General features: G+C 44.2%; 1 protein-coding gene across 1 annotated transcript in view; it reads right to left on the bottom strand.

Moving 5' to 3' along the window:
• The window catches only part of LOC125723388 (NACHT, LRR and PYD domains-containing protein 12-like), a 216,133-nt gene extending 203,250 nt beyond the window's left edge, over positions 1–12,883 (bottom strand). The window contains exon 1 of the mRNA XM_048999973.1: positions 11,615–12,883. Within this exon, the coding sequence (XP_048855930.1) occupies positions 11,615–12,636 (1,022 nt within the window). The 5' untranslated portion in view covers positions 12,637–12,883. The remainder of the gene's footprint in view (positions 1–11,614) is intronic.
• Between the last annotated feature and the right edge of the window lie 303 nt (positions 12,884–13,186).

The following is a 13,186-nucleotide window of genomic DNA, read 5'->3' as shown; positions in this document are numbered from 1 at the left end:
CGCCGGCGGCATTCTAGGCCCGTTGTAGATGTGATCCCTGTGACCGGTGCGTGTTAACACTCCGCCGGTGGCATTCTGGGGCCGTTGTAGATGTGATCCCTGTGCCTGGTGCGTGTTAACATTCCGCCAGCGGCATTCTGGGGCCGTTGTAGATGTGATCCCTGTGACCGGTGCGTGTTAACACTCCGCCAGCGCCATTCTGGGCCCGTTGTAGATGTGATCCCTGTGACTGGTGTGTGTTAACACTCCACCAGCGGCATTCTGGGCCCGTTGTAGATGTGATCCCTGTGACTGGTGCGTGTTAACACTCCACCAGCGGCATTCTGGGCCCGTTGTAGATGTGATCCCTGTGACTGTTGCAAGCTAACACTCCGCCAGCGGCATTCTGGGCCCGTTGTAGATGTGATCCCTGTGACTGGTGCGTGTTAACACTCCGCCAGAGGCATTCTAGGCCCGTTGTAGATGTGATCCCTGTGCCTGGTGCGTGTTAACACTCCGCCAGCGGCATTCTAGGCCCGTTGTAGATGTGATCCCTGTGACTGTTGCAAGCTAACACTCCGCCAGCGGCATTCTGGGCCCGTTGTAGATGTGATCCCTGTGACTGGTGCGTGTTAACACTCCGCCAGCGGCATTCTAGGCCCGTTGTAGATGTGATCCCTGTGACTGGTGCGTGTTAACACTCCGCCAGTGGCATTCTGGGCCCGTTGTAGATGTGATCCCTGTGACTGGTGCGTGTTAACAGTCCGCCAGCGGCATTCTGGGCCCGTTGTAGATCTGATCCCTGTGACTGGTGCGTGTTAACACTCCGCCAGCGGCATTCTGGGTCCGTTGTAGATGTGATCCCTGTGATTGGAGCGTGTTAACAATCCGCCAGCGGCATTCTGGGCCTGTTGTAGATGTGATCCCTCTGATTGGAGCGTGTTAACACTCCGCCAGCGGCATTCTGGGCCCGTTGTAGATGTGATCCCTGTGCCTGGTGCGTGTTAACACTCCTCCAGCGGCATTCTGGGTCCGTTGTAGATGTGATCCCTCTGATTGGAGCGTGTTAACACTCCGCCAGCGGCATTCTGGGCCCGTTGTAGATGTGATCCCTGTGCCTGGTGCGTGTTAACACTCCTCCAGCGGCATTCTGGGTCCGTTGTAGATGTGATCCCTGTGACTGTTGCAAGCTAACACTCCACCAGCGGCATTCTGAGTCTGTTGTGGATGTGAAATAGATTTCTTAGGCCGACCAGACAAGAGGGCATTACAGTAATCTATTCTACTCGAAACAAAAGCAGGTATTACTTTTCCCCAGCCAGCATATGACAGAAGACCCCATAACTCATCTGGAGGGACGAGCAAAACAAGCACTTACGAATTTTAATTTCTGTACAAAGTAAGAAAATTGCAGAGAGCCTTGATAACCCAGCTATGAATCCCTTCTTTGCAGATCCTTCCATTACGATCAAAACTTGAGATAAAATGTAAAGAATCATTAATAGCTTTTAAATGAACTCCGCCTGACTATTAATTAGTTTTAAAAGCTTGTCCGTTGTCCGTTCCCACCCCTGAGCTCGGCAAAATATATTATAGGTCACCCCCCCTATCAAGTTTCATAGTCAGGGAACCGACGTTACACCCCAACACAGTTGCGCATTCTGTTCACATCTTAAAAAAAGAAAATAATGATAAAATTAATGTAGAGCTATAACTATTGTCTGTGCATGATTCTGCAATTCATAGTCAGTAGTTACATAAACAAATTTCATATAGGTGTGCAGCCTTGTGAAGAAGATGTGTGTGTCAGTAACGCGCTCTGGCCCCATCCCTGCTAGATGTGGTGATGAAATATACAGCAGATTATCGTCGTTGCATCGCTGGCTGTCAGAATGGTGCCCGATAAATGCTGTGGGTTATACAGACAATTGGCAAATGTTTGGGGGTAGGCCTGGGCTTTTGAAGAGGGACGGTATTCACCCCTCGTGGGCTGGTGCCGATCTCCTGTCCAAAAGCATAGCTCATAGTCTACAGGCAAATCGCTGACTAGCCAGAGCCAAGTCCAGGCGGCAGGCAAACCGGCATAACCGACCGCCTGCTAGTCGTTTAGAGTCGTCACCTAGGGTTCATGTTACTGGGACTGTGTCTGTTCCCCGCACTTTTAATCAAGGAGCTCAATTCCACCGTAGTGGATGTCATAATAACTTAATAATATTTAAACCAAATCCATTATTAGATAATAGGTGTAATGGAAGGCTAAAACTTGGACCTTTGAATGTAAGATCACTGGCTCCTAAGGTGCTACTAATAAATGAAATGATTACTGATTTTGCTATTAGTTTCCTCCTGCAAATCCTCTACTAGCCTCGTAGACCCAATTCCTACAAAATTCCTGAAGGAAATTCAACCACTGATTAGCACCATCCTGTTAAATGTGTTAGACTCGTCTCTTAGGCTTGGATATGATCCAAAACCTTTTAAATTAGCCATTAGACCAGTTGTAAAGAAACCTTTAAAATCTTGAACCTAGTGATTTAGGAAATTATAGGCCAATCTCCATTCATTCCAAAGATCCTGGAAAAGCTGTTGCTCGCCAGCTGTCTTCTTTCCTACAGAAAAATAATGCTGATGAATTATATCAGTCTGGCTTTAGACCAAACCACAGCACAGAAACAGCTTCAGGCAAAGTAGTGAATGATTTACTTATGGCTTCTGACAGTGGCTGTATATCTGTGTTGGTATTACTAGACTTAACTGCAGCATTCGATACTGTGGACCATAATATCCTCTTGGAGCGGCTAGAATCTGTGGTTGGCATTAAGGAGACAGCCCTCTCTTGGTTTGGCTCCTATTTAACTGATCATTATCAGTTTGTCCACATTAACAATGAATCTTCCAAGATCACTAAAGTCAAATATGGTGTAGTATCACAGACGCACATACGACAGGGCTGAGATTCCAGGCTGCCTGAGACAAGGCCTAGTTTGGTATGAGAGGTACTCGCTGGCCTAGGCACAAAAGGGGGGTCAGTGACCCCACACACGCACACAGATACACACACACACAGATACACACAGATTACAAGGGAGGCCAGCATTCCATCTTTTATTGCCCAAAGATTTAGGGACCTACGGACAGCAGAGTGGACCTCAAGGATAGAGGCCCCTCAACTTGGCACGCAACCCCCTCCCCATACATCCTGCCTTACATACCACAGATTCACCCAACACCCTAAAGAAAGTTTCTATTAAAGTTTCAGCCTTTGTATTCCCTATATATTGATTTACTCATGACTACTAGTCTCGATACCCAGACAGGTTTTGTTTGTGTGAGTCCTCAGACAGTCTTAGTGTTTAGCTACCCCTGCATACATGCTCTCATGATTATCCCAGAGGAATCTTGAAACTTAAATAATGTAACCAGGTATCTTAGTGTGGCTCCTAACTATCAGAGGTTCTTTCTTTCTTTCTTTAACAACCCCCCCTTTTCCACATTCCTCTGTGGCCCTTATCTGATCTTTGTGGTCCGTTAGCACTTCTTTGTCCTCTACTGTTCTGCAGTAAAAGACTGAATTAATGTGTATATTATCGATTCTGGAGAGCAGATAATTGGGATAAGCCACACCGACCAAAATATGTTGTTCCCACATGTGCAATTTAAATTGGTATGACCACAAACTAACAGCCACGCCTATCTAAGGGTAAGATGTACTGTTTAAATGTGAATGTGTAATGTAATGTCTGTACAAATGATCCAAAGTAGCAACCTCTGTTGATGTATTTGGATGCGATTTATTAACATGCATAATATCAGAAATAGTTAATCAATTAATACAGATGGTATGAGGTGTGACCCGCCAGGCTGTTATGGCATGTTTGGTGTTAATCTGATGGAAAATCACTCCTGATTCCAAATACGCTCAGTGGTTACTATGAAACTGTATGTATCAAAAGTTACAGCAGTTTAATGAAAATCATCGGTAAAGTGATACCAGTCTAGTCATAAATACCAAAAGGACTGAAAACCTGTCAACTAGATGATCAGCCATTGCTTCAGGTGTCGAATTCCTGGTCATCCCTATTCATGAACATTAGACCATAAAACATGGCACCTCAGAACAAAGCAGGGGGAAGAAGAGAGAGGAGCAGAGGAGAAGATCAGCCCCGCAGAGGGAGGAGAAGAGAAGCCCCGGGAGAAGATCAGCCTATGAGAAGCCCTCCTGAAGCCTGCCGGTGAAGGCCTGCTACCCAACAGAGAACTGCAACCAAGACAGAGCCTTTCACCTTAAAGCTTCACAAGGAGAGAGAATCCAAGGGGCTCCACTCCAACAACCGCTCCAGACGCCGCGCCTTCTTGGGTGCTACCATTCCCTCAGCTCATCACCTCTGCAACCTACTGCCAAGACCCCCTCCACTCTGCCAACAAGTAAACCAGCTTCCTTTCATTCTAACAACCTAAGCTGTTCTGTTAACCTGCTTTATGACTGTATGGTCGTGTTTCCACAAACTGTGCTTGCTTTGCAGAACAGTATTTCCCTTTTAAGGTAACCCATTTTAAATCTGATCACTGCATTTTCATGTTACATTCTGTTTGGTTCTATTCCGTTATTTTGTGTTTGTTGTTTATGTTAAGTGTAATGTCAAACTCGCCTGAAATATCACGAGACTCTCTCTCATTGGCCGTGAGGGGAGCTTCGCTACCGATCGTTTACATTACCTGGTGATGCAGCTCGCTGGACGAGCCTTCTAACCCAGGTTATTAAGCGATACTGGTAACTAGTGAATCCCATATACAGATGTAGCCGCTTGAATTTTACCCAGTTTCCATGATAGGACCTTGGCTGGTCCTTGGCTGTAATGAGATTCCCCACAATGATGTAATGAACAAGTGGGCCGGCATGATCCGCCCCTTACCTCTCTGTGTGTAAAGTACTTGCAATGATTTATCCATCCACCAGGGGGAGCAGTGATTATGAAAGCTGAAGTGACTTACCTGAAATCAGGTAGAACACCTGATTTCAGGTATCTTACCTTCATTACAAAAAAATGAAAATCTAAGCAAGTTTAATTTTCTTATATTTAGATAAAATTCCAATTTCATTAATAAACTGACTACACTGCAATTAATGGCCTGTGAGATTTAAGAAATTGTTTCTGTTGTGAGGCAAAGATGGCCTAAAACTAGCAATATGTTTTTTTAGTCAGTTTACTGATGAAATTAGAATTTTGTATTTTATTTCACCTTTTGGAGATGAGGTGGACCCATGATGTGTGCAGTATAATAATTACAGACCTAAACAAAGTAATAAGATTGATATTGTCAAGCAATGAGGGACAGTGTGGTATATGAAAATTAATCAGATTTGAAGCCCATTGAGCTTGTTTGGCACATGATGAAATACGTCATCTGCAAGGAGGCCAAGCCAGATACAAAGCAGCAGCGTGTCCAAGCAATAGAGTTATTTTGGGAGAGGAGAGTGACCCAAGATGTGTGTAACAGACTAATTACATGCCTAAACAAAGTAATATGGTTGATTGTGGAGAATAAAGGTGGACAGAGTGGAAAATGAAAAATGAAAAAACATATGGTTCTGTACTGTGCTTGAATAAAACAGACACATTCCTTAGTGTGTTCTGTCTGGCTAACAGTCTGAAAGGCTGCTGATGGCTGCATATTCACGGGGTGGGGCTGGGGGGCAGTCACAATGACGTGTGAATGTGTCATTAACTTCTCTGCTTGGCCACAATGAAAAGAGATATGTTTGCAGGGGATCAAGGTGAGGTTGCTTTCTTAACCTAAGAACACTGAACCAATGGTCAAGCAGGGTGGTGGTAGTATCATGCTGTTTTGCTGACAGCACTTTACATCACTACATTGCACAAAGAGGATGGAATGATAAAGTAGCACTGGATAGATAGATTGGGATTTTGGTCATAGTACCAGACACAAAAAGAGGAACATAAAATAAACATAGCATAATAAGTATTTACTGTAACCCTTTGGAGTCTGAGGCCTCTCACCTACTTTCAAAGTAGTCTGACATGCCTTAACGTTTTACAGTTTTTCTGAATTGCTAAAACATTTCCTAAAATCTCCTGTCCTTTAATCAATCCACTAAGCACAAATCCTAAAATTCTAGCTAAACTCACAAATAAATGAAAACACTACCACTCAAAATAGTTGTTGGCATGCAAAGTAGAAACTGTAAGACTATAATAAAAAAAAAGTATGGTCGTCTACCAAAAACATTTATATACTGTACAGTTGTGTTGGAGTTAGACTCCACCGAGTCCGTTGATGAGAAAAAGATGCACTCTGGAGGCGAAGGATAGTTGCACGTCAGCTCTCTTTATTTGTTGTACAGATCGATCCGGGAGCCACTCTCAGATGCACAAAAGTACACACCAAGGGAAGCTCTCTCTCTATGGTCAGTGTCTGTTTTTATAACCCAAACAGGGCATCTGCCCTCCTTGTTGGTACCGTTCCAGTTGACGTAACATACAACTATTGTTTTGAGAATTCTGCCGTTAGTCCCCACTCCCTCTTGTTATGCTGGAATTCCGCAGCATCAGCTTAATGTCACCCTGACCCTATCCGTGTACCTTCGGCTTTTCGAAATTTACTGGCATTACGAGGCGGCCCAGCGCCCCCCCCCCCCTCTATTTCCTGCCTATGTTCCAGTTTGTTCCCATTTCTCAGGCTGAAAAAGTTTAGCACAGGGCCTAGCTGCCTTCAGTTGTTACTTATTAGTTATCAGTCATGTTTGCCGTATTCAGTACTCCAGAAAAGTTACTGTAAAGAACAAAGCCAAAAAATAAACAAATGAGAGGCGTATTACAGTAAAATGTTGTGCAACTGCCAAGCCAGATTCACGGAAAGAAAGAATCCTCTTTGTGACCCATTTGTACCTTGACGTCGAAATTCAGCTCCTATTTACCTGGTGAAATCAGGTGAGATACCTGAAATCAGGTATTGTAACTCTACTGCACAAAATGAAAATCTAAGCAAGAATAATTTTCTTATATTTAGACAAAATCCCAAAGATGGCTTAAAACTAGTAAAATAATCTGCCAGTGCAATAAGATAGTTATATTTGGTAAGATTTTCTAAAGGAAGACAATATGCCTACATGCAAGAACATTATTAGATAAGATAATTTCTCCTCAGTGGCACCTCAGCCGTTCCATGATTTTGTTAAATTTCACCAACAGCTCAATTAAATAATTAAATATATTGGTTTAAAAAGTCAGTGACAGACTGACTAGCTGTATGAGGTCTGCTAGTGGCCAAGTCAAAAAGTACATGGCTGCAGTGGACGGTTGCTGCAAATACTGGGATGATTTTAGCAGAGGTTCTGAAATGGCGAAGCTGACACACTTTGACAGGCATCATATCATAGTTTTACACCAACAGGAGGATAATCTAAACATCATTTTCTTTGCCTGTCTAAAACTTTTGCACAGTACTGTATATGGCAGGCTTTTGTGAAGGTTTCCATGTCACAAACATAGGTTTGGGCTGCCTTGGATTTGAGCTAGCAGTCTGAGTAAATGCAAATGTGCCAGGGTTCACAGTGTGTTTGCACCAACAGAGGCAGGAGGACAATGGAGCTGAAGGCCTGTGCAAATTTGTGCAGCCTTGGTTCTAGTTCAACATAAACTTTTCAAAAACCTATTTTCAGTGGTGCTGAGAAATTGTAAAAAAAAAATCACATTATAAACATTTCTAGCCAAGACGTTTGAGCTCTGAAGCTTATAGACATAGGGGCTGGCTACACAAAGGTGAATGAGACATTCAAAGAATTGTGTGAGGTTTGATTACTAAAGTGTTACAACTTTGAAGTGACTTTGGAGTCACCACACCTTTGCATACTGTCAGTGGCCCATCAGTCTGGAATGTCTGTCACTGCTCCTCACACCAATCAGTTTGGAAAGGCAGTGGGAATTTTACAGTTTTTTTCAATTGCTAAGACAGATTCTGGTTGATACCTGTTGTATGTAAACTTGTGACCACAACTAAAATGTGTTTTTGTAAAGAAAGCACCATCTCATGGTAACACCCTGCAAGTGAATAAATGGGCGGGTTTAGACAAGAATTTAGGCTCACCCCCAGAAGGAGGGGGGTCAGTCCCTTTGGCTGGCTTTTGGCAGGCAACCGGCAGGCAGCCGGCTGGGAGGGGAAAATTCAAGCGGCTACATCTGTCTCACAAGTCTCACATTAACCGACTCATGGGGATTCGCAATTGAGTTTGGAGGAACCAACCATTCGGCATAACAATTAGGTAATAAACATCATTAAATAATAATTAATTAAAATGGTAATTAATTTCAAAACATATTAGTGGAGATATTAAAATTTACCTGAGCTAAATATTCCTACAATGGTGTCCCACAGGGATCAGTGCTGGGCCCGCTACTGTACACTGTATATATTGGTCACATTATCAGAAATCATGGTATTGGGTTTCATTGTTTTACTGATGATACACAGTTATATATATATATCTGTTAAGCCGGATGATGCATCACAGCTCTCGGTTAGAAGACTGTCGACTAGATATCCGGTGCTGGATGGCAAATAATTTCTTTGTGTTAAACACAGAAAAACAGAAGTACTGTTAACTGGTCCGAAGGCGACTCGAAATAAGTTTGACAACCTCAACCTTGGTGGTCTTCCTACCCAACCTAACACAGTGGTCAGAGATCTTGGTCTTCTGGTTGATTCAGATTTATGTTTCGATGCTCACATAAAAAGCATCACTAAAGCTGTGTTCTATCATGTACAGAACCTAGCCAAGCTTCGGAAGATGCTCTCCTGTCATGAAGCGGAAACACTAACACCTTTATAACTTCCAGGCTGGATACTGTAATGCCTTCCTTTCTGGGTGCAAATCTGGATCCTCACATAAACTTCAGCTGGAAAAAAATGCAGCAGCCAGAGTTCTTACAAACACTAATAAATGTGATTATATTAGCCCTGTTCTATGCTCCCTTCATTGGCTTCCAGTTAAGTCTCGGATTAACTACAAAATACTGCTATTGACTTATAAAACACTGAATGGCTTTGCACCAGAATACCTTAGTAACCTGCTGGCCTTATACAACCCTCCTCACTTTCTTCGATCTCAAGGAGCAGGATATCTGTTAGTACCCAGGGTAGAAAGAGCTACGGCAGGCTGCAGAGCTTTCTCTTATAGAGCTCTTCAGCTGGGGAATGGTTTTCCAGTGGATGAGCGGGATTCAGGCTGACTCTCAATATTCAAGTCTAGACTAAAATCACACCTGTTTAGTTTAGCTTATAGGGACACTAGTTCTAGCTCTAGCTACAGTAACTGCTCTCTCCCAGTCAGACCTATAGTGTGAGGTGTAGAGCTGGGTGGGTATCGGTGCCATTGGCTTTGGATAAACTGAACTGTCAGTCTGTCACTTTAGCTTCACACCCCCTTGTGGAATTGGAGTGCTGACATTCAGGGACTCCCAATGCCTGCATTCCCACCTGCCTCTCCCTCCTACTTATGTTGCCATAGCCATATCTGCCGGAGCTTACATACTGCACTCACCTAACTGTTTGCACTGCCTCTAGTCTCCCCTACTTTGGCTAACTGCACATTTTATTTCCCCTACTCCCCCTGGGCTGTGCTGCCTGGAGACCCCAAATTTTCAAGATGTCCTGCCTACCCTGCTGCCTGCGACGTCTCCACTACCTGTGACGTCCTTCTGGCCTGCTGCTGCCCCCTGGAGGATGGGATCCCCTTTGAGTCTGGTTAGGGTTAGGTCTTCCTCTGCTGCCCCCTGGAGGATGGGCTCCCCCTTTGTATCTGGTTAGGGTTAGGGCTTCCTCTGCTGCCCCCTGGAGGATGGGCTCCCCCTTTGACTATGATTCCTCCCAAGGATTCTTCTTTCTAGGGAGTTTTTCCTTGCCACTGTCCCCTCTGACTTGCTCACTGGGGGCTTTGGGCAGGGATGCTGTAAAGTGCTTTGAGATGATGTAATGTTGTGAAAACACACTATACAAATAAAACTGAACTGAACTGAAATTGCATTCAGTGTTTTTGGGGGGGGGGGGGGGGGTGCTCAAAATGATTATTAATTTAGATATTTTTTAAACTAAATGACACATACACATTTTTTTTACTTATCACCCAGCCCTAATCAACAATACACTAATCGGAGAGCTATCAGTCCTGTGAAATAGGGTTTTAGGAAAATTGTTTGTTTGAATGATTTATGAATAATGATACTTCATTCACCCCCATGGGGAAATTATCTTTTTGCCCCTCCCATCTTGCTCTCCAAGAGACACGCGACACATATACAGGTGAGAGGAAGTTTGGGGGTCGCAGCGCAGGATCAGTCAGCATCCAGCACCCCTGCACCTCAAGAGCTTAGCGATGACATCACTCTGCCGGCCAGGAGATCTGAGCCAGCTCATGGACACAGAGTCCGAACCCAAAGAGTCACACACCACACGCAGTATTTACAGAAATGCTTCCTACAGCATCCAGAACTGAAACAAATATGAGTGGTTTTCCCACTATTAATGAAAACTGGACCATTCTGTATGATGCTGTATCTTTGGTTATTTGTTACACAAAGGAAGGTCGTGGAAATCTTGTCTCTTTTGTTTTTACTACATCACTACCTTCAGTTAATATAAACTAGATTAAAATGGAACCTTGTTGATAAAAGAGGGGAAATAAATTACATATATACATTCATTCATCCATTTTCCAAACCGCTTATCCTACTGGGTCGCGGGGGGTCCGGAGCCTATCCCAGAAGCAATAGGTACGAGGCAGGGAACAACCCAGGATGGGGGGGCCAGTCCATCGCAGGGCACACTCACACACCATTCACCCACACACCTACGGGCAATTTAGTAGCTCCAATTAGCCTCAGCATGTTTTTGGACTTAGTAACTCCAATTGAATTTAGTAACTCCAATTAGTCTCAGCATGTTTTTGGACTGTGGGGGGAAACTGGAGTACCCGGAGGAAACCCCACGATGACAGGGGGAGAACATGCAAACTCCGCACACATGTGACCCAGGTGGAGACTCGAACCAGGGTCCCAGAGGTGTGAGGCAACAGAGCTAACCACTGCACCATCATGCTGCCCCTACATATATACATATTCATTTTATATTTTAAACAATGTATATTTATTTCTGCTGGACTAGATGTGTCGTCACATCCTCAGCCAGGTGCAACTGAGGCCAGCAGAGGGCGCCAGTGAGCAGCCAGAGACAGCAGTCATACAGAAGCTCCCAGCTCTGGGCTCCATCACATGAACACGCCTGCTGACAATAACACTCACATACCACTGATACACCCTGTGGATAAAGAGCCCTCACTGTTTCTATAGCAGGTTAGGATGCTGTGCCTGTGATCAGAAGGCAGACTGGATGGGAATGGAAACGTAGTAACAAACAAAAAGTGACATCACTACCTTCAGTCATTATAAAGTCTGTGGTCAAGATTAGCTACTGCTATACAAACAGCTATAGCTGTGATTATCAAAATAAAACCCACCTATTAATCCATGAGGAGAAATATATAATATATATTACACATTTCAAACAATATTCATGTATTACTGCCAGACCAGACATGATTTCCCATCCCCACGTCACTTACAGAGCCGTCCTGGAGTACTTGACCACAGGCAGCAGCCTGCAGTGCTGTTTATCCGATCTGATGTATTTCTTCAGGTCAAACACATCCAGCTCCTCATCTGACATCAGCATCACAAAGGCCAGAGCTGAGTACTGTGCAGGTGAGAGGTCATTTGCTGAAATGTTTCCTGAATTCAGGTATCTTTGTACTTCCTCTACTAGAGAATTGTCACCCAGTTCAGTCAGACAGTGGAACAGGTTGATGGTCCTTTCTGGAGATAAATTCTCCTGTATTTTCTCCTTGATGTATTGGGGTACTATGATGGACTGGCCCCCCGTCCTGGGTTGTTCCCTGCCTTGTGCCCATTGCTTCCGGAATAGGCTCCAGACTCCCCGCAACCCTGAGGGATAAGCGGTTTGGCAAATGGATGGATGGATGTATTGGACTGTTTCCATAATGGTATGTGAGCTGGTTTCTGTCGGCCCCAGTAGTTTTTGTAACAGAGTCTTACTGGAGTCTGTTGAGAGGCCCAGGAGGAAGCGGAGGTAGAGGTCCAAGTGTCCATTCTTGCTCTCTAATGCCTGATCCACTGCAGTCTTCAGCAGGTCAGTTGATGAGTTTGACAGAAACACATATAAAGCAGCGAGATACTCCTGGATGCTCAGATGCACAAAGCAGTACACCTTCTCCTGGTACAACCCATACTCCTCTTTAAAGACTTCTGTGCAGACTCCAGAGTAAACTGAAGTTTCAGCGACATCAATGTCATTCTCTGTCAGATCTTGCTCATAAAATATGAGATGGCCTTTCTCAAGGTTGTCAAAAGCAAGTTTACCAAGTTTTAAAAGGAATTGCTTGCTGTTTTGCTTAAGCTTAGTTTCATGTTTTTTCATATTCTTGTCATTTTTTAAACTTGTCTGAAAGATCAGGAAGTGTGTGTACATTTCAGTCAGAGTCCTTGGAATTTCTCCCCTGTCATTCTCAGTAAAAAGCCTCTTAAGCACAGTGGCTGAAATCCAGCAGAACACAGGTATGTGGCACATGGTGAAGAGGCTCCTTGATGATTTCACATGTGTGATAATCCTGCTGGCCAGGCTCTGATCATTAAATCTCTTCTTGAAATACTCCTCCTTCTGGGCATCACTGAACCCTCGTATCTCTGTCACCTGGTGGACACACTTAGCAGGTATCTGATTGGCTGCTGCTGGCCGGGAGGTTATCCAGAGGAGAGCGGATGGCAGCAGATTCCCCTTGATGAGGTTAGTCAACAGCCCATCCAGTGATGTTTTCTTTGTTTCATCAAACCAGCTCTCATTGTTGTGAAAATCCAGAGGAAGGCGACACTCATCCAGGCCATCAAAGATGAACAAGACTTTGTACCTAAACAGCTCAGTGGATTGAAATAATTTCAGTTCTGGGACAAAGTGGTGAAGCAGTTCAATCAGACTGTATTCACCCTTAATCAAATTCAGGTCCCGGAAAGGAAGAGCAAATATGAAGTGAACATCCTGGTTTGCTTTTCCTTCTGCCCATTCGAGAATAAATTTCTGCACAGAGACTGTTTTCCCGATACCTGCCACCCCTTTAGTGAGT

Source organism: Brienomyrus brachyistius, unplaced genomic scaffold (assembly GCF_023856365.1).
Source record: "Brienomyrus brachyistius isolate T26 unplaced genomic scaffold, BBRACH_0.4 scaffold48, whole genome shotgun sequence".
NCBI classification, from domain to species: domain Eukaryota; kingdom Metazoa; phylum Chordata; class Actinopteri; order Osteoglossiformes; family Mormyridae; genus Brienomyrus; species Brienomyrus brachyistius.
Note: the sequence above shows the minus strand (reverse complement) of the source record. Positions and strands in the feature narration are given on the sequence as shown.